The 23,018-nt window shown below is 40.2% G+C and overlaps 1 protein-coding gene across 1 annotated transcript in view; it reads right to left on the bottom strand.

Moving 5' to 3' along the window:
• Nucleotides 1-2,762: 2,762 nt before the first annotated feature.
• tnfaip8l3 (tumor necrosis factor, alpha-induced protein 8-like 3) overlaps nt 2,763-23,018 on the bottom strand; it is a 65,116-nt gene continuing 44,860 nt past the window's right edge. The window contains exon 2 of the mRNA XM_067389806.1: nt 2,763-8,057. Coding sequence (XP_067245907.1) covers nt 7,495-8,057 — 563 coding nt within the window. The 3' untranslated portion in view covers nt 2,763-7,494. The remainder of the gene's footprint in view (nt 8,058-23,018) is intronic.

Genomic DNA, 23,018 nt, shown 5'->3' with positions numbered 1-23,018 from the left:
AAATGTTAATGTCATGTGACAGAATGTTGATATCATATGGTGTCTCCAGAGAGAATGTTTCTTCTGTTTGTGACTCCATGTTCTATGTATGGATATATTTTAAGCAGTATTTGTCTTCCAGATGAACAATTTGCACCACTTTAGAACTAAAAACCACTTTTACTGTTCTTAAGTTCAGATATTTTTTCAAGTGATTTGATTATTTGATATGTGAATGCCAACTCTTTGTGTACTAATCTTTATAAAGATGTTTCTAAAGATGGCTCTTCTGTTCTTTCATCTCACAATGTGATTCTCTTTTGTTTTCAAAGACACATTTGGGAAACTAAAAACAGTTTGTGAATTTTAATAATGCACTGTTATGATTCGTGTAAACAAAGAGAGTCTGTGTAAGTGTGTGTGTAAGTGTGTTTTATGAGTCTCTGGCTGGCTGGCGTATTCATAGTGAGTCATGGAGCAGAGGTGGGTGGTCTGCAAGAGTTAGTTGGTGGGTGTTATAAAGAGATTAAAACCAGAGTGTTCAACTCTCTCTCCATCCCGCCCTCTTTCTGTCATGGGTATAATTATAGAGCCGTTTTCCTTTTATTCAAAGATATTCAAATATAGAGACATGCTATGAAAGTTCAGAGCAACTATAGATTAGACAGAGCAGAGAAAATCGTCTTTCTAAAGCAAGTTTGACTCCTGGTCAGAAGATCAGAGTCATGATTCTCAAACGAATTGTTCTATTGAACTGATCCATAGTCCATAACAAAGTCCATAAATCACTCGATTATCTACCCTATTTTCAGTGAATGTGCAAAACTTCCGATTAATTAGCTACTAGGTAAATAACTAGAAGAATAACAAAGTGTTATTTCTGAGAAATAATTGCAATTGCAAGAAAAATGTCAGAATTGCATGATATAAACTAATTGCCAGAAAATGTCAGAATACCACATTTACATCTCGAAATTGTGATATAAACTTGCAATTGCAAGTTATAAAATCCAATTCTGAAAAAAAATTCAACTCACAATTCTGACAGTTTCTTGCAATTTCTGAGAAAAGTCACAATTGCGAGGAAAAAGTCAGAATTGTGAGATACGAGATATAAACTTAAATAAAAGAAAAGTCAGAAGTGTGAGTTTATATTTCAAAATTCTGACTTTTTCTCAGAATTGTGATATAAACTTGCAATTGCAAGTAAATCCAATTTTGATTAAAAAGTAACATTTTCTTGCAATTTCTGAGAAGTAAAGTCACAATTGCGAGAAAAAAAAAGTCAGAATTGTGAGTTTATATCTCAATGACTTTTTTTCTTAGAATAGTGAGATAACTTTTTTGCAATTATGAGTTATAAAGTCCAATTCTGAGAAAAAAAAGTAGACAATTCTGACATTTTCTCACAAAAAAGTTAATGTCTCACAGTTCCAACTTTATAACACGCAATTGCAAGTTTTTTGTAATTCTGACTTTACTTCTCCAAACTGTGGGTTTATATTTTGCAGTTCTAAACTTTGTAACTCGTGATTGCAAATTAATAACACAATTCTGAGAAAAAAATAATTGTGAGATAAAGTGACAATTACCTTTTTTATTCAGTGGCAGAAACAAGCTTCCATAGCTGTAGGCCAAAAGGGAAGAAAAAACTATCACAACTTCCATTTCATGCTGAGGTGGATAAGGGAGATCTTTTTTATACAAAGGAAGATTAAAAAACAACAAAATGGAAAGGTTGGTACTCAAACTATAACCAAAGCAATCTTTTGTTCAAGCATGCTGTAAAATCTCAGCAAAAGAAAAACAATCAAGGTCTCAAAGAGAGTGACAGAATCAAACTAGAACACATTTTTGCAAAAAAAAAAAAATATATATATATATATATATATATATATATAAAAACATTAGCCTACAACTAAAACACCCTAATTTCTATGACTACAATTTAGAAAACATTGTGATGATTTCATAAAGCAATAATTTATTTCACTAATGTACAAATTTGACACTTAATCTTGCAGTGAAAACATCTTTGAGTGTAATTGATTTGAACCGCTATTCAAAAAACACTTCCGCTCCCCCGAAATCAGCGAAACCACAGCTTTGATCAGTGCTCTGTCATCAGTTAGTGCACACACTGTGTGGGGGTTGATTTGTAGCCTGTTGATGCCTAACAGCCTGTCATGTCTTTCTATTCTTTAATACCACAATTATTTCATTTCTGGGCGACCCATGCTGTCTGCCGCTGCAGCTAAATTTGGGCTCTCAGTCGCACATTCTCGATCTGTGAAGCCACTGTGGGAGATCCTAAGCTGTTTGAAAAAATTAGTGTCATTCCTCATTAGCAAGTCCAGACAGAATCTGCTTATGTATCTCGCTTTTGTTTTGGGTAAAATATGGCCCTGAAAAAGGAATGGGGTTCAAAACAACACTGGACCCCACTGATTTTCATTTCAGTGAGGTTCTGAGGAATTGCGTCTTGCGATTTTGAAACAACATGAGGGTAAATGATTTTCAAGGTTGTGTAAAATCCATTTATCATGTTTTAAAAATGGTCCAGTTCGTCTCTGTTGTATGTGGATATTATGCTGTGATATCCTCTTGGCAAGTTCATACGAGTTTGAAATTTGTATTACAACATCATTTGTGTTCAAGTGATTTTGGTCGGAATTAAATGGATCTATGGCACATATTTATATTTCTCTCTTTTTTCACTTCCCGACAAACATTTAGCACTAATGCAACATAATGAAACCAAAGGAATCACATTAGATGTGCAACTGATGTTTTATTCATGTATTTTATCATTCTTGAGTTGCCACAGAGAATGATGGGAATGTTGGGAAATGGGAAACGTTTAGTCTCCTCATAAAGCTAAATGAGTGTTTTCTGGCAAGCTTTTTACAAAATGTGTACAAAATAAATTGTATCATCAACATTCATACAGTAAGTACAACATATTATGATCAATAACAATATGCTTCCATCATAATTCTCTGTTTGACAAGCCCTGTTTCCCACTGATAATTATGACTTCATGTGCGCTCAACTTGTATCATTCTGACATGACTTCAATGAAGCTTTGGATGATGTGTCTAAATCACTCTATTCTACCAAACTAAAGACACATTTCATACAACACAAAGACATTCTTGAAATATGAAGCAGATCCTTTTAAATTAGAAAAGACTATTTACTAACCATGTCTGTCAGAGCTTTAAAACTAAACTTCCTTTTCTACTAACATAAAGAGTTCCTCTTTTCTGAACACATAAAGAGAACGGACTGACATTTCTACATATTTGAAAGACCAGGTTTGAAAAGCATTAAGACATGAATTGAAGACAAAGAAGCTTTTAATGACAAACATATGGCGAACATTTCCTGTATTTCTTGCTATTCATTCACTTTCAAAAGTGACTATAGCACTCATTGGTCCAAATGTCCTCTCATAGCTACAGTATGTGAGCCAAGGGGTCAAGGTTTGGTTGGTTGGCATGGTCCATTTTGTTCCCATTTGGTAGATGTTTTAACTACACAATTATGCGGCAAAAAGCTTCTTTCTCCATTGAAAGCCATTTAAGTATTTTGACAGCATAATAAAACTGACATAATTTGTAGTGCTTCACGTGAAAGGGCTCTTTTGGCATCATTTGCTCTCTGCAACTCTCTGATTGCTGGGAATTTCTGTAATTTGCATCATGGGAAATAGAGTAATTGTAGTTGTACTACCTGTGAAGATTCTCGTGTATCCAAGTCATCCTTGTACAGCTGTTCTAGTGAAAGCCGGGTACATGCTGTACGATTTCGGCCATGATTTGGGCGACACATTTTGTGAATTCTAATAGATTCCTCTTATCCCAGGCCAAAATGTGTAGCTTTGATCGCTAGTTTGACATGTTCTCTGATAGTCGATTAATGACCATTGCGATCAAATGCGACCAGTGCGACAACAACAAACCACCACTTGCTCCACTCACACCGTCTTCATTTTTTCCCCTCCATTTTTCTTTTCTACACAAGCCATGATCAAAATTAATGCTAGAGTTTGTTGTTGTTTGCTAGCCACCATTTCAATCCCGCATGTAAATGCAGCTCATTGTAACAGGACGTGTCATGGATTGATGATGAAAACTCTTATTGCGTGTGTCCATTTTTAATGAATCTTGACTGTCCTACAGTCTGATATTAAAGGTATTAGTTCACCCAAAAACGAGAATTCTGTCATTAATTACTCACCCTCATGTTGTTCCACACCCGTAAGACCTTTGTTCATTTTCAGAACACAAATTAAGATATTATTTATTGAAATTCAAGAGCTCTCTGACACCTCAAGGTTCAGAAAGGTACTAAAGACATTGTTAAAACAGTCAACCTGACTACAGTGGTTCAACCTTTATTTTATGAAGTGACTAGAATACTTTTTATATGCATAAACGAAACAAAAATAACGACTGTATTCAACAATTTCTTCTCTTCTGTGTCATTCTCCTATGCTGTTTACATTCAGCGCTTCCAGGTTCTACGTTGGGTTCACTGTAAACCCGAATAAGTTGGGCTAACTCAAAGAATTTGAGGTAATCAGTTACATCATTTTTTTTTTTTAGTTACGATGTTCCCAATTTTAAGTAAGCAGAACTAGCAAGTTTTGAGTTTGTAGCACTCATGCATGTTAATTGCTCCTAACTTGAAGTACTGAGTTACCTAACTCATACATTTTGATAGCAATTAACATAAAATATTTAGTTAATAAACTTTTTTATTTTGAGTTCTCAAACAAGTTATTTACTTCACTGTAAACGCTAGGAAAATACAAAAAAAAGCCAACTTGTTAATTTAGAGCACTTACTGAATGAGTAAAGCAACTTGTAACTTACCTGCTCTCATACCAAGCCACATGCGCTACTTGTCACCATGATGGTAACTCTCCAAAAACCCAACAAAAACTCTTCTAAATTAGCATAATAAAACATTAATCACTACTAAATCTCCCTTACCACTAATCTTGTGCAAAAAAAAAACAAACATTATGTAACACTTAATTTTACCGTTTACTCTCCCTTTACCATGGGCAAAGCATGCTGGGAAATATAAATCCCAGCCCAGTTTCAGTTAAACTTAAGTTAGTCTAAATTAAAAGAAATAAGTTCATTCAACTCAAAACAATGAAACAGTTCAGTTTACTTGAAATATGTCAGTGCTGTGAACTCAAAAGAAAAGTGAAAGTCCTAAATACTCATAGCAGTAATTTAACTGAACTAATTTGTTCAATTTAAGTTTACTCGAACCAATTAAGTATTTTGAGCATTAGGGTTTACAGTGTTGACCAGCTCCTGCGTCAGCATCACATGCATGTGTGCATAAATTTCTATGGAGGAGACAGAGAACGCTCGGATTTCATCAAAAATATCTTAATTTGTGTTCAGCAGATTGGAATGACATGAGGGTGAATAATTAATGACAGAATTTTCATTTTTGGGTGAACTAACCCTTTAAAGATGATAGAGATCCCACAGTATGACATGGTTTACAGCGGGAATCATGTTTGTACAGTCTGACAAGCAACAATCGTAAAAGACTAAATCGTGTGCTGAACATATTTGTTGAGTAAAATGTTGCGTTCCATTTAACTCGCCCATCCAAATTCCTACTTGGAGAATTGCAGTAAAACAGTTTCTAAATTGTAACAGAATGCTTTATGGTTGGAGGAAAGATGTTTAAGTAGAAATATCCCATATCTGATTTTGTATGGAACACAGCTTAGGCGTTCTAACTTGCTAAATATGGACTAATCAAACACAGAGCAACCACAGTATTTGAAATGACAAAAAGACACTACAGGAAGTTAATATGGATCGTTTAATGACAGCTAATAGCGCTACACTCCGGGGTTACTGAACAGGATTATGGAATAGTCACATTTCTTTCCTGCATGTATACACACATTTACATGCTCTGAAACATCAGGATCTGGAAAAACCAAGCACTGCTGTGACACTGAGTCATTACAAAGGCAAAAGCCAAAGAGACCAAAACCCCAAAGTTTATTTACAATCTTTCTGCTGCACTTCAGCTGTGTGTTTATTTTTGGTGAACGCTCTGTTCAACTAAGGTTTGCGCTATATTTTTTTATTAAACTCTAAATTCTTTTGCAATCTTAAAGGGATAGTTCATCCAAAACTATAGAAATCCCGTCATCATTTATTTGCTTTGCTTTGTTTCAAACCTGTATGATTTAGAGGTGATGTTTTCCATACAAGAAAGTGAATGGGGTAGGACTTCAAATTGACGTAATGATATATTTAAAGGTGCAGTGTGTAAATGTTAGGAGGATCTATTGACAGAAATGCAATATAATATACATAACTGTTTTCAGTGATGTATAAAGACCTTACATAATGAACCATTATGTTTTTATTATCTTAGAATGAGACATTTCTATCTACATACACCTTAGGTCCCTTTGCATGTTAAGTCGCCATTTTGCGGCAGCATGTTTCTGCAGTAGCCCTAAACGGACAAACTGCTCTACAGAGCGTGTTTCGTCACTATGTTGTTCTTCTTCGTTGGTGTTTAAGAGGCAGCTTGCATCATCACTACGTTGAATGCGCATGAAGAAGAAGAAGTAGTAGTAGTAGTAGTAGTCTTTTGGTTTATTAGAAGCAGAGACCGTTCTTTGTTAGAAGTAAGAAGAAACCTCATTGCTTGACAGGCTACTAGACGACGACATCTTTGTGTGTCGGCCACCGTAGTTTCTCTATGTGCTTCGAAAGGGAGGGGTGAGCATTAATAATACCAAATTACATTGTTTTTTGCATCTTTCGTCACTGATTGAGTTTCACCAATTTTAGTATGATGAATACGGACAAATTTCAGTGGATTATTTTTATGGTACATTTACTTTTTTGTTCCCATTGATTTCATTTTATGGAAAAGAACACCTTGAAAAATTATACTTAGTACCTCCCTTGTGTTCCACAATAAAAAATAAAGCCATACAGGTCTGGAACATCATGAAGGTGAGTAAATGATGACAGACTGTTCATTTTGGGGTGAAATATATCCCTTTAACTTTCGAGTAGATTAACTGGACATCTTAAATGGTTCTTAAAGACATACAGAAGAGAGCTAGGGTTGCATTGCTAGGCCATTCTTAAAGGATAGATAGGTAGGTCAAATTTCATACAGTGCATATAAAGGAGCTCGTAATTTAAAACGTTCCTGCAATTGTACACAAAGGGGAGGTTTTCAGGACACTGAGTTCATTCAGGTTTTCCACTTAAACAGATTTTCTCCAAACAATCATCCAGTACGTTGACAATACAGACCAGGATTTGACTTTAATCTGCGTCTGGGTGACCATCCCTACAGGTTGGGTTACAATCACATCATTAAGTTATCATGACAGCCTATATTTCAAACCAAAACCAAAAAACACAAGTTGTGTAAAATCACTCAGTTCGCATCCCAGCAGCCTGATGGAGTCTCATCTGACGAACTGCGAACTGGAGGTTAAAGTGTGCCTTCATCTAGGAGTTTGTTTAGCCCATCGCAGATCTTCCTCAGGTTAAATCTGTATTCTTCAGATGGGCCGTACAGCTCGGTCAGGAAATCCACGTCTGCGAAATGGTTGAAAACATGGTCGATTCGGCCGTGGGAGCGCATGGTCAAGTGGTGCTCCACCAGCTCGTGGAGAAGGTCCCTACATTCCAGCAGCAGCTCGGAAAGAATGCCGCGGTCAAACGTGTACTCCACCTCGTAAAAGCTCACCACCGTCATGGCCGCCTGGTTCATCTTCTTTTTGAAACGCTCAACGGTCTCCATCTCATCAGGACTGAACTGGTGGTTTCGGTAGAGAATGCCAATTTTCAGCGCAATCTTGATGACATCTTTGATTATCTTGTGGGCTTCCTTTTTGCTCTTGGTGTATTCACGACTGGCCTTGTAGAGTTCGTCCAGAATCTCGCTGCTGGTGTCGTCTGTGAGGAGGTTTGCCACGGCCATGGTGGCCATTTTACTCAAGATCTTCTTTTGGGCCTGAAGGGCCAAACTCTTGGAGTTGAAGCTCTCTTGCCCTATGAAAGAAAAACAGACAAAGAAAAAAAAATCAAAGTTAGCCATTTAAAGATTTTTTTTCTCTCTCCCATATAAATCAGTTTGAATGTCAACAATGTTAGATTTTCTAGAGAACATTTTTCTGTAAATGGGCTGCACCCAGGTCAAGGACGGTCTAATAAACATCTACCGTGCTGAAAGGCTTAAAACATGAAACATTCAAAGCATTCATCTGTCTTTCAACGTATTTTGCTCAAAAAGAAGTGTGAATGTTTTTACTGAACACTGATTATTGATGAAACCTCCATTTAGTTGTTGTCAAATTAAATGTTCTAACATTTTTAAAAGACTGATACATTCCTTTGCTGTCGGATTCTGTATGTCATTCCATCTTTGCTTTTTAAATTCAAATTTGAATGAATTTGAATGAATGACAGAAAAGTCCAAAGTTCCAAGTAAGACTTAGTAAGACTTAAAGAGGTTGTTCAACAGGGAAAAAAGAAAAAAAAAAAGAATTGATTTGATTGTGAAAAGTGGGAAGCGTGAAGAGGCTGAAAAAATAAGAGTGCTTAGTGACATCAAAAAGGAAAATCATTTATGAGTTTGAGCAAGTTTTGATGAAATATTACAAAGACAAACATTGCCACTGAATTTATGTAACACAATGACGTTAATACATTATTTAAGAGGAACTTTATTGAGCCACTCTAGGTGTGTCACCATAACTGTATTGTGTGCACATGGATGGCAGCAAAGCTGTTGATTTACTGATGATTTATACAGTGTCTAATGGACTGTGATAATTTTAGAACAAGCTTCCTGGTCAGACTGTTCTGTTTGACACTGTGGGCAGTACCCAGAGTTCCTTTGAGTGTGTGAGAGCTCTCAGTGTGTTCATTCTGCTGAGGTTTGCTGTCTGTCTGATCTGCTGTTGTAGAGGTGGAAACAGTACGTTCAATAACTCAATAATAAGATTTAGGCCAAAAATAGGAGAATGAAAAAATGGACCTGGCAATGAATCTCATGCGAGATTCTGTGATCTAGGAAACAAACTGATGATCTAGTTTTGGCAAGTTTCTCCTCTGAATCTTCTTTATATTTGGTGAAATGCATGTCACAGTACATTGATGGTAAGACTGAAACACTGGAAACAACTGATATGAACACACGTACCAGTGTTTCATACAGATCTCTGTCACCCTTCACCATACGTATAAATGCATGTTAAAGGGTTAGTTCACCCAAAAATGAAAATTCCGTCATTAATAATTACTCAACCTCATGTTGTTCCAAAGCCATAAGACCTTCATTCATTTTTGGAACACAAAATATATTTTTAAAGAAATCCGAGAGCTTTCTGACCTCCGATAGACTGCAACGCTATTACCACTTTCAAGACCCAGAAAGGTACAGTATTTAAGAAATTGTTCAAATAGTCCACGTGACTACAGTTTTTCAACCTGATTGTTATAAACAGATGAGAATACTTTTTGTGCAAAAAAACAAGACTTTATTCAACAATTTCTTCTCTTCCATGTCAGTCTCCTATGCTGTTCACGTTGTAAGCACAAAAAGTATTCTTCTCTTCATAACATTAAGGTTAAACCACTATTTTTACAATGTCTTTACCTTGAAAGTAGAAATAACATTGCAGTCTATTGGAGATTACGGATATCATCAAAAACATCTCAATTTGTGTTCCGAAGATGAACGAAGGTCTTATGGTTGTGGAACGACATGATTGTGAGTAATTAATGACAGAAATTTCATTTTTGGGTGAGCTAACCCTTTAAGGTTTTTTTTTTTTTTAACATAATTATTTATTGATTTAAATTTAATTGATAACAAAATAATTGAAGTTTTAAAACTTCAAGTAAGCTACACAAAATAGTCAAGATATAAATGGGTATGTGTCTCCGTCATCTACTTGTGATCTGATCGACCAAAAAGCATCTTAATACCAGGTGTGAACAGGACCAAAGTGAAGCTATTGAACGATGCTTTTTGGTCGATCAGATCACAAGTAGATGACGGAGACACATACCCATTTATATCTGTTATTATATTCTCTTTTTTTTCCATTTTCAACCACTTCAATCTTTCAATCTAATGGACAAAATAAGATTGCACAATTTACATATGAACATGACTGCAGACGAAGGAAAATCATACGGGAGCATTAGATTTTGTTTCTGCACTGATAGATGAAAGACCATGGCGAATGTGGCAAGTGCATGTTAGAATCAGGAATGGTCAAACTTTGGTCAACAAAGTTTAAATCCCGCCTGGCAATTGCACTTCCCATAATGTTTATGCATTAGGTCAGTAGGCAGTCTTTTGCGCAGTTCGAAAACATTTAACCATAATCATTTACATTACGAAGGCAATCCGGTTGAATGCATTTTTGACTACCACTGGAAGTGGTCAAAAGTGGACAAGCTCAAAATGTTTTAGACCCAGTTTACACCTGTATTTAGCATCTTCCACTTGTGATCCGATCAACCAAAACTCAAATACCAGGTGTACACAGGGCCTTTGATTCAGACATCACTGAATGTGATCCTGTGATTCAGTATTGATTCAGTAACTGCTAGTGCTCTGATAGATTCAGTCCCAATGTTTATAATATCCATCCTAAATAGTATGTGAGATTAGAACAAGTGCTCTAAGATTTCCAAAGCATAGTATGTTAAAAAGTCTACTATTCCCTGTAGATTTTCTAAGTTTGGATCTGTGCAAAAACAAAACATTGCTCAAAAGCAGAGTTCTTCGCATGACAGACCCACGACTGGCAGATCAACATGCTACTTGTTTCTCTCTAATAAGGAGGCAATAATTGCTTAAATAGTGTAAATTTAATTAAATAAAATGTGGAATAAGTATATGAGGATGTTAGTTGTGACAGAATGATTGACATACTGGTTTACGGTGACAGAATGCACATAAACAATTTTATGATGAGGTAGTATGTCCCAAAGTTTGCCTACTCTTCTGCTACTTTTCTGACTGATTCAAACCACTAATTCCTGAGTTTGTGAGTCTTTTCAAACAATTAATTGAAAGAACCAGCTTGTGATATTTTTCTGTTGGTGAATCAGACTACACTGTTCAGGTTGGGGTGCAAAACAAAAAACATGAGCACATTCATGAGGACAACTCAATAGAATGATTTCTATTGAGTTTTCTTGCCTTTATTTAGCCTTTTTTTTATTTGCATTCAATTCAGACTACAAGCTTAAAACTTGAGTAACATTTATATTGCCATGGCTCTGTAGATTCAGCAGGGATGAGAAAAGTGGTACAGGAAACATTTGTGTACTGTACACTTATTTCTGAGGAAGTACACACTTAAATGTCTCAGTGAAGAGCATTTTAAGAGCACTCATGGTAGCATGCTGCGGAAATGTTTTCTTTGTTCCTTTTTGTACATATTTTTGCTGAATTTTTGTGTCATCTATAATGGACCTCTGCATATGAGTTAGAAATCAATCAGGAACTTTAAAGCACATGCTGTCCGGAATAAAATCCCTGAAATATAAATTGGAAAATTGTTTGTGTGCTAATAGTTTAGTTCAGAATGTCTTTGTCTATCCATTTTATGTGAGTAATCAATGCAGAACTCTAAATAAACCCAAAGGGATCACAAGTTAGGATGTTATTCTAGGCCCTGTTTACACCAGGTATTAAAATGCATTTTCGTCAGTGTTAAATAGGTATAAACAGGGTCTAAAACAATTTGAGCTTGTGCCATTTTTACCAGATAAAAATGGTTTTTGTAGTGTAGAAGCTCATGTGGTTGAATGCAGTCAAACAACCACAAAAGACCACCTACATGTTTTAAGAAGGTGCGCCAAAGCAATCGATTCTAAACTCGGTATGTTGTGCCAAAACACACAGATCTGGATCAAAATTGCCGTAACCATTCGTATCCTTTCCATCTGCGTCTTCCCCCCTCACTCATAAGCAGCGTCATTCATTCAATCATATTTGTGTGCCACTCTCTGCACTCCCTCAAAGTGAGTGTGACAAAATAATAGGGGAGGGTCTAGACCAGGGATGTCCAATCATGCTCCTGGAGGGCCACTGTCCTGCATAGTTTAGCTACAACCCAAATTAAACAAACCAGCGGTGCTTCTCATTTCTTATTTTTGAATCCTCATTTCCTTGCCTCGTGTGTCTTAGCTCCACACCCTTAGGATGCGATGGAAGGATACACCTGTACAATCGAAGACTTCAGATGCAAAAGCCTCTACGTGCCGTCTGAAATTTTCTTCTAAAATAAGCGTTTTTTATCAAGCTCGTATGTTTAGGTTCACTTTAATGGCAATTAATAGGTAATTTTCTTTGCCATTAAAGTGGAATCACTGAACATAAGCGTACGAGCTTGATAAAAATGCTTATTTTAGAAGAAAATTTCAGACAGCACTTAGAGACTTTTGCATCTGAAGACTTCAATTAGAGAATTGAGATGTCCTTTAAAGGAACACTCCACTTTTTTTGAAAATAGGCTCATTTTCCAACTCCCCTAGAGTTAAACAGTTGAGTTTTACCGTTTTCGAATCCATTCAGCCGATCTCCGGTTCTGGCGGTACCACTTTTAGCATAGCTTAGCATAGTTCATTGAATCTGATTAGACCGTTAGCATCGCGCTTAAAAATGACCAAAGAGTTTTGATATTTTTCTTGCTTAAAACTTGACTTTTGAGCAAAATCTGAACACAAGTGCATGTTAAGTCCACATGTAAATGATAATGCATCTAAGCTGACCACTTGAGATCAGATCACTGAAAACGCATCTTAATACCTGGTGTAAACAGGGCCTTAGATGGTATCTGCCGATGTAGACGGTAGACAACAAGGCAGCTCGCTAGGTTTGGGAACAGAGCTATGGTGACCGTATAAGGCCACCATGATGTGTAATATCTCAGAGTGTGTGGGTTTATCTTAAGCTAAGCTGGTGAGATGGCACAGGGAGGAGGGTATTGTTTTGTCGTGTTTATCTGTAGGAGGCGTGGGTAATCTGAGAGCAAATTTTATTTTGATGCCTCCAAGTTCAAATTATACACTACAGACGTGATTAACATTACAGAACCAAATACAGAGAAGCTGTTCCATCCTGGAATCCTCTACAGAGAGCCCGTCACTCTCGTTTACTGCCTCACACAAATCACTGTTATATGTCAGCAGGGTGGTCTGGAAAATACGTCATTTGAGAATGCCACTGAATGCCACAGAATGACACGTGAATGCCACACAAATGGCCGACCAGAGCTCCAGTCTCACCATTTCTTATAAAGAAAGCCAGAGTGAAGTTCACTTCCATGCACACACGTCTGGCTGCTAGGTGAGATGACCGAGGCATGACCTTTAGCAAGTGTCTCTGACAGGAATGATGATGTTCACTCTGAATGACAAACTGGTTCATAGAGTTGTTGCTCCTGTAGCTCAGCTGGTGCTTGACACTTGCAGCACAGAGGTCCCTCGTGAAAAAGAAGTAGACTTAGCATACTTTTAAAAAGAATGTTTAAATTGGAAAAAAAAAAAATACTAAAAAACTAAATGTAATGTTTTCAAACACTTAACTGCATGATAATTGCAATTAAATTAAACGTATTGTAGATTATATTTATATTAAATGCAACTCATTGAACTTAAGGGTGCTTTTTTGATTCACTTAAGTAGGACTTGAGTACATCTTTATATGTAATTTCATAATTCTGTTGTCTTTAAAATATGGTTGAACTGTCGAATGAACTGACAAGAATCTACGGTAAGATAAAATATACATACTTCATGTACAGCGGGCAAAATAATACGCCAACACCTTTGAATACGCCAACATTTTTTTAATTAAAAAGTTTCAATGCAGCAATTCACATAAAACTTTGAACAGACATCGATATTAACTTAAGAAATCTACACAGACAAAAAAATCCTAATTTTACAATCCATTAAAAAGCTATGTGTAATAAAGGGAAATGACTCAGCAATGACAGCTTCAAGGCACATCCTGTATGACCAAACTTTAAATCTTGAATATTCTGGGGGTCTCTCATATGAATTTTGATCCTCAGTTCCTTCCATAAATGCTCTGTTGGGTTTAGGTCTGGTGATTTACTGGGACATTCTAACAACTTTATTTTCTTCTTCTGGAACCAATTCAAATTCTTCTTTGCATTGTGTTTTAAATTGTTGTCCTGGTGGAAGGTCCATCAAAGTCTCATCTTAGTGGATGGCAACAAATTCATCTCAAGAATTCCCAGTACATGGCTCCATTCATCGTCCCTTCAATAATATTGATTCTGCCAGTACCATGAGAAGAGAAACAGCCCCATACCATGATGCTTCCACCTTGAAAACATCACTGTTGGTATGGTATTTTTGGGATCACATGCAAAGCCATTTCTCCTCCAAACATGTCATGTGATATTGTTGCCAAAAGTTTGATTTTTGTCTCATATGATCTCACTAAACTCTTCCAGTAGCTCAGTCTTTTTCAAATGTTGTGTAGAAACTTCAAATGAGCTTCAACATGTATTTTCTTCAATAATGGAGCTTTATGTGGTGAGCGTGCATTTCCTAATGTTTTCTCTGTGACAACTGTACCTGCTATAGCTTTAAGTCTTTCTTGACCTCTTTCTGAATGGTTCTTGGGCTACTTTTCTGAATAACCTTCTGACTCCCTGATCAGAAATCTTTTCTCCCGTGTCATTTCACTTTATTACAGATTGCTTTTTTATGGATTGTAGTATTATGATTTCCTTATTTGTATTTCTTGAGCTAATACCAACGTCTGGTCAAAATTTTATGTGAATTGCTGCATTGGAACTTATAAAAAAATGATAAAAATATTCAATACTTATTTTACCCACTGTATATGTTTAATAACTTATTGTTATAAGATTTAAAGTAGACTTTTTCACAAGGGGCCATGGGTTTGATTCTCTCATGTACTGGTAAAATTTACATTAGTTGCACTTTAAGTGGATTTCAATTTAATTTCTGACAAATGTAAGTCAGAATGACAGTAGGCTATAAAAACAGACTATAATAAGCAGTGCTATTATGTGTAAAAATAGTGGCAAATTAATGGCGATGCTGGCATTTGTGTTTCCTGTGAAGAGATCTGGGTTGGCATATCATGTGACTGTCATATTATAAAAAGGATGTTCGCTTTGAAATAAAAGGGAATGATTTACTAGGTCAACATAACATTTTAAGACCGTGTCCTAACCAGGCTCGACACAATAATTTTTCAGTGACAAGTAATTTGACTTCCACGCTCAAAGCAGAAATGATGTGTGACCCGGATCAAAGCTGATCAGAGCATATTTGATTTTTAATGAATTTAACAATTATGTTCTGATTCTGATCCCACTTTAATTTCATTAATCCTAAATTCACTGTATCATATGGTATAGTTTGTTTAAATATGTAAACAAACATACTAAAAAAAAATAAACAGTTTTGGTAAGTTTTACAACAAAACAAATGTGCTAATTCATATCTTTAATCACATATTGTCCTATCCAGTAATTAAAAATCTAACAAACCTTAAGTTTATTTTGAGTCAGATGCGACTGTAAGTAATGACAATGTTAATGGTAACACTTTACAATACTGGTGCACTAATATGCATTAATTCATACTTAACTAATGCACAGATAATCATGTTTTAATGTATGACTCATGAAGAACTAAACCATTAATTAATGATTACTGCATCAGCAACTATTAAAGTGTCTATATGATTAAAAGATTAAGTAATATATACATTGTTATTAATTAATTAAATGCGGCCTCATGCCGTAGATGGAACAACCGGGGAGGGGGGTGGGCGCCAGGGCGGATCTAGGGACTCGTATGGCCATGGCGGGTCAGAGGCCATGGGCGGCCATGGCAGATCAGAGGCTGAGGGCAGCCATGGCGGGTCAGAGGCCTCGGACGGCCATGGCAGTTCTGGAGACCCACCCACAAGTTCCCCAACCACAGGGTAGGCGCGGCCTCGCGCCGTAGATGGAACAACCGGAGGGGGGGGTGGGTGCCCTGGATACCTTCATGCAGGTGCGGGGGGGAGTGCAGAAGTGTACTGAGGTCTCCAGGGCAGATCTAGGGACTCGGACAGCCATGGCGGGTCAGAATCCGTGGGCGGCCATAGTGGGTCAGAGGCCATGGGCGGCCATGGTGGATCAGAGGCCTAGGGTGGCCATGGCGGCTCAGGGGCCTCGGACAGCCATGGCAGTTCTGGAGACCCACCCACAAGTTCCCCACCCACCCTCCTGTTGGAGGGCTGGAGCTGACTCGTGGAAAGCTGGAGCTGGCTTGTGGGCAACTGGAGCGGACTCGTGGGCAACTGGAGAGTGGTCTGGAGAAGGAGTCCAGGACATCCCCTCATATTCGATTAAAAGCCCCAAGGGTACTGGAGTGGGCGCCACTAGTAGCGGCAGTTCAGGCTTGGAGGCAGGCTTCACTGGAGACTTGGGCTGGTCAGCGTCAGGCTTCGCTGGAGGCTCTGGTGGGGCAGCGGCCATTCTCTTCAACCATCTGGGCTTCTTCTTAGGCGGCTTGGGCTTAGGGTCAGACAGGACCACCGGGGAATGCCCACTGGAGTGGTAGGTGGAGGAAATCGGTGGCTGGTGAACTGGTCAGGCCGCCTGTGTTTCTGAGAGGACCGGACGAGGAGAATACGATTTCTTTTGAACCTCTTCAATTTTGAACTCGGAACCATTTAGAAAGAGAATCAGATTAATAGATTCAACTAGGGAAAAGAGACATTCAGGTTCAATATACCGAATCGTATCCTCATTCAGACCCCTCAGAAAGCAGGCGTTAAGAATAGCATCTGGCCAGCTCACCTTGCAAGAAAGCTCAGCGAATTCCTCCACATACTTCTCCAGCGGGCGGTCCTCCACTGATAGCTTGGATCGACGGCTCTTTGGGGATACCGGAATCAGGAATATTCCCAGTCTTTTGTAGAAGTCCAACGGTGCGGTCTGTTCTTCTGTTACGGTTGAGGTTGTGGCAGAGATGAGGCATACACAGACTTCCACAAAGTAGGGTATTTATTCAACAAAAGGAGTAGAACACAACCAAAACACACTAACTTAACAATAAGAACAGAAAAGGGAGTGCAGGGAGTGAGTCCATAATAAAGGGTGTGCAGATGATGATGTCCAGGTGTAGATGACGAGTGATGATGGGGAGATGATGAAGAAGTGAGTGCAGGTGATGACACAAGGAGGATGATGGGAAGGAGTCCAGGAACGAAGGGAACTGTGGCAGTAAGTTGGGCTGCACACAAATATCAGCACACCAGAATCTGAACTACAGACTGATGTTGCACTGTGTTTAAACTGGATGCGACCATTATCAAGTCATGTGACAGATCATTGCAAGTCCGTCTGTCCTTCATAACAGAGGTAGTGTTTTGTTGTGTTGTGTTGCATCGTACCGCATTCAGTGTAGAATCACTATCACTGATTATAATGGGTTCTATTCTCTTTGTCTGGTCTAGACACAGTGATACGAAATAGCAGTGCCCGGCCACATGTTCTCAGTGTTCTGCCTTTGGATTCTAGACCTCAAGCTTAACCTGATACATTCCTGTTATCATTCTGACACATGCAGCAGCTCATCTGATACAGTGGAATCACGGTTGTAGATAGTTGGAAATTGAAATCCATGGCTTAGTGTAGATGTCAAAACCATAATGACATATTACTTATCAATTAGTTAACATAACGATACATTTGCAAATAATTACCTAATGATTAATTAATGCAGATAATTTGAAGTTGAAATATGGTTTCAAACCATTGTGATAATTAACACATTCATTAACACTATTAGTTAATAAAATATGTTATTAAGGAATTAATACATTACAACACATTTAATTAATACTAATTTATATATTACTTAATCTACTAATCATATAGAATATTTATTAGTTGCTGATGCAGTAATCATTCATTAATGGTTTAGTTCTTCATGAGTCATACATTAACACATGATTATCTGTGCATTAGTTAAGCATTAATTAATGCATATTAGTGCACCCGTATTGTAAAGTGTTACCATGTTAATTCAGCAGCCATTTTATACGTTTCACAGAGTTTGTCTATGACTCACATGTGACTTTTAAATGATTCATTAAAAGAGCCAGCTCATGTAAATCATTTGTTCGTAATTGGAACTACATAGCATTGTATATTTGTGCGTTCAGCACAGCCTGCACAAAACAAGACAGATGTTTCGTCTTTGTATATTTTCCACAATTATTGGTGCCAGAACTTTTAAATTAACCAACATGTTTTCAAAAAGACAATTTTTAAACTATTAAGAACTGGCTATGACTCCCCTGGCAGTTGGTTTTGCAGTGCACAGGCGTTTGACTGTGTCTGCATCTGTGTCAGCGCAGTTGTTTGTTGTTGTTGTGAATTGGGGCTTTGTTTAGCATCACTCTCTGTGATGATGTAAAGTCAGTGAGTGACAGACACGACCTGAGGCATCAACACACACCAGACCAACAGACTGATTATTTGACTTTGGGCCATGCTGTTGTCAGGGGCAGTAGAGAGTCATACAGGTAAAAACAGAATATATATAAAAAATAAAAAAAAACTCTGCTGTCTGAAGGTGTGTACTAGAGAGCAAACAGAGTTTACTAATAATGAATTTCATTCACTGACAGTGTTTATGTGCATGAACTGTCTGCATTGTTTGAGAATTCACTGACGCAATATGCAAATCAGTTAAAGGCATAAACAAATCCAACTAAATGTGTGCTTTAGACTGCCAGAACAGTGCAGTTCCCCATCTCGCCAGTTCTGACTGAACGCTAAATTGGGGAGGACGCAGCAGACTATTTTGATATGGCATGTGACGCTTTTCTCCATTATTTAATGAATTATTGATCACTAAAAAAAATGTGCACAAACATTCCTTTTTTAAAAATGTTCAGTTTACCATCTGCTTTACCCTGGCTGTGAAAAATTAATTGCACCACAAAATAATGCTGACTTGAAACTGAAAAAGAGCTATTTTGTATGAAAAAAATGTGATTTGTTTGTGCCATCAAATTGAAAATGTAATTTAGTTGAAAAACAAGAGTTCTGTCACAGACACGTCAGGTTCCACCTCACTTCAGTACCCGCGCACCCAATCACCAGCATACTAATCACCGCCACCTGAAGCTCATCACATCAGTCATCAACACCAGCACTTAAACCCCACACTCACACACACTCACTGTCCGGTCTCGTTTGTGTTACACCAGTTGTAAACTTACCTCAAGGACTCCCTAAGCGATACTTACCCAGCCTCATCATCTCCTTCGTCTCCATTGTCTCCAGTCTCCTCGTGTGTCTACCTGCCAGTGTGTGTGAGTGTTTCCATCAGCCTTCTCCAGCGTCTCCATCTCCAGTCATCTGCTACTTCAACAAGGACAGTATTATCACTCATTCCACCTCTGAGATCTTCCACCACCTCATTCATCACCCGTTTTGCTCTGCTGATTGCCAAATAAACATCTTAACTGCTTTTATTCCTGTCTCCGGTGTCTCTGTCATAACAGAAGACCGGACCATAACAGCTAAGCATCAGCATGAGCCAACAGGACCCCTTTCAGGAGCTCGTGGACGTTTTACGTCGAGCACTCACCTCACAATCCCCATCACCATCACCAGCACCCACCGCCGCTGCCGCTTCCGCATCCACCGCCGCGGCTGCTTCTCCAGTCTTCACCGCCAGTCCCATGGCCAAACCGGCGCCCTACTCTGGATCGGCGGAGGAATGCAGCGGATTCCTACTGCAGCGTGAGTTGGTTCTGGAGATGCAACCGCACCTCTACCCCACCGACACGGCTAAAATAGCGTTTATAATATCACAACTGCAAGGTAAGGCCCTTCTATGGGCGGATGCTCTCTGGACTCAAAGAAGCTCTGTCGTTAAATCATACCCTGCATTCGTCTCTCACTTCAGAGAAGTCTTCGGAAAACCCCTAACCGACTCGTCCACTGGTGAGAAATTGTATAACCTTAAACAAGGAAATAAGAGTGTTAATGATTATGCCTTGCAGTTTCGAACGCTAGCCGCAACCAGTGGTTGGAACGAACAAGCTCTCATCACCACCTTTCGACAAGGGCTGGAGCCCAACGTGCGATTGCATCTCGCTGCATACGAGGACTCCCTAGGACTCGAACGCTTCATCCAACTCGCCATCCGAGTGGGTTCTCGTATGCAGTCGTGCCTCCTAGAGCACCAGAGCCAGCTACCAACCACCACACTCCTCCGTCGGTTCGAACCCGTCAGCTCCCCAGAACCAGCAAGCGAACCAATGCAAGTGGATAACTCCCGCTTATCTTCTACAGAAAGACAGAGACGGCTGACCCTGAATCTATGTCTATATTGTGGTTCCCCTGGGCATGTAATCTCCACATGCCCAATTCGTCCTCCTCGACCCGTGGTGAGTGCCATCATTCCCTCAATCCAAAAAATGAAACCACTCACTACTGTAGTAAACCTTACTGCGGCTAATGCTTCTATTTCAGTGGTGGCGCTCCTCGATTCAGGGTCAGCAGGAAATTTCATCTCCGGCGCCCTCTGTCAACACCTCGGGCTCAAGACCTCGCCTTCTCCGAATGTTTACAAGGTCCACTCCATCACGGGCAAACCCCTGAGCCGAAGGTTGATCCGACGGATGACTGGACCGCTTCAGCTGCAAGTGGGTATCTTCCACACTGAGAACATCCATCTGCTGGTTCTGGAGGAATCCACCGCTGACGTGGTTCTAGGGCGTCCGTGGTTGGAACAACACAACCCCACCATCTCCTGGCGCACGGGCGAAGTCCTGAAGTGGGGCGACCACTGCTTCTACAGCTGCTTCCCAGACCTTCCTACTCCAAGATCTCCTCTCTCCAAAGACCTCTCCATTAACGCAACCTCCATCGAAAGCCCTGTGGATAAACGCTCCGTCGACATTCCACCCGATTATGCCCACTTCAGTGACGTCTTCTGCCCGCAACGCGCCTCCAAGCTTCCTCCACACCGGCCATGGGACTGCGCCATCGATCTGTTGCCGGGTGAACCAGTGCCTAGGGGACGCATATACCCCCTGTCAGTACCGGAGGAGAAGGCCATGGAGGAATACATCAAAGAGGCCCTTAACCAAGGATACATCCGCCCGTCTACTTCCCCTGCTGCTTCAAGCTTCTTCTTCGTGGCCAAGAAGGACGGAGGCTTGCGGCCCTGCATCGATTATCGCTCCTTAAACAAGATAACCGTCAAATTCAGGTACCCACTTCCCCTCGTCCCAGCGGCCCTGGAACACCTCCGTGGTGCCACTGTGTTCACGAAGCTGGACCTCCGCAGCGCGTATAACCTCATCCGGATACGCGAGGGGGACGAGTGGAAGACCGCCTTCGTTACGCCCACCGGCCACTACGAGTACCTCGTTATGCCGTATGGCCTGGTCAACGCCCCCTCCGTATTCCAGGATTTCATCCATGAGGTGCTCCGGGAGTTCCTCCACAAGTCCGTCCTAGTGTATATAGATGACATCCTTATCTACTCCCGGAGCCTGGCCGAACATCGCCACCACGTTGCGGAGGTCCTCCAACGCTTACGGCAGTTCCATCTATTCCTGAAAGCAGAGAAGTGCTCATTCCATCAGCCCTCTGTCCACTTCCTGGGATACGTGATCGATCACAGTGGCATCCGGATGGACGAGGGGAAGGTTTCCGCCATCCAGAACTGGCCAACCCCAAGTACCATAAAAGAACTCCAACGCTTCCTAGGTTTCTCCAACTTTTACCGCCGTTTCATCAAGAACTACAGCACCATCGTCAGTCCACTCACCAACCTACTCCGTCATCAGCCCAAGTCTCTGTCCTGGTCCCAACCTGCCAACGAAGCTTTTGAACACCTCAAGAAAGCCTTCACCACCGCTCCCCTCCTCGTCCACCCCAATCCAGACCTGCCATTCGTCGTTGAGGTGGACGCCTCCACCACCGGAGTGGGAGCGGTCCTATCACAGCAGCAGGGGAATCCAAGTAGGCTCCATCCATGTGCCTTCTTCTCCCGCAAGCTCAACCCGGCGGAGGTTAATTACGACATCGGGGACCGGGAACTCCTGGCTGTCAAGCTCGCCCTTGAAGAATGGAGGCATTGGCTGGAGGGAGCTAACCATCCGTTCCAGGTACTCACTGACCACAAAAATCTCGAGTACCTAAAGGCTGCCAAACGACTCAACCCTCGCCAAGCCAGATGGGCGATGTTCTTTTCAAGATTCAACTTTACAATTTCCTACCGTCCAGGCTCCAAAAATCTCAAAGCTGACGCTCTCTCACGTCTCCATGCACCCGAAGAAAGGAACGAAGACCCCGACACCATCCTGCCTGAATCCATATTCATGAGCCCCATAGAGTGGTCAGAAGAGACACTCCCCTCCTCCAATGCCTCCTCACGAACTCCGCCGGGTTGCCCCCAGGGCTTGCATTACATCACCCGGACACGACGCACTCCACTCCTGCACTCCGTTCACTCTTCACTTGGCACTGGTCACCCGGGGGTCAATGAGACCCTCTCGCTGCTCAAACAGCGCTTCTGGTGGCCAAACATGGCCAACGACGTCAGGAGGTACGTGCAGGGCTGCAGGGAGTGTGCCATCTCCAAGAGCCCACGCCATCTTCCCACCGGCAAGCTTCATCCTCTGCCCGTTCCTGAGAGGCCCTGGTCACACCTGGGAGTCGACTTCGTCACCGACCTCCCAGAGTCTGAGGGTAACACATGCATTCTAGTCGTCGTAGATCGTTTCTCAAAGGCCTGCCGACTCATTCCCCTGGAGGGTCTACCCACAGCCATGAACACAGCCGAGTTAATGTTCAACCATGTCTTCCGCCATTATGGAATCCCCGAGGACATTGTCTCTGATAGAGGACCTCAATTTATCTCCCGAGTCTGGAAGGCTTTCTTCTCGCTCCT

Source organism: Chanodichthys erythropterus, chromosome 7, assembly GCF_024489055.1.
Source record: "Chanodichthys erythropterus isolate Z2021 chromosome 7, ASM2448905v1, whole genome shotgun sequence".
NCBI lineage: Eukaryota > Metazoa > Chordata > Actinopteri > Cypriniformes > Xenocyprididae > Chanodichthys > Chanodichthys erythropterus.
Note: the sequence above shows the minus strand (reverse complement) of the source record. Positions and strands in the feature narration are given on the sequence as shown.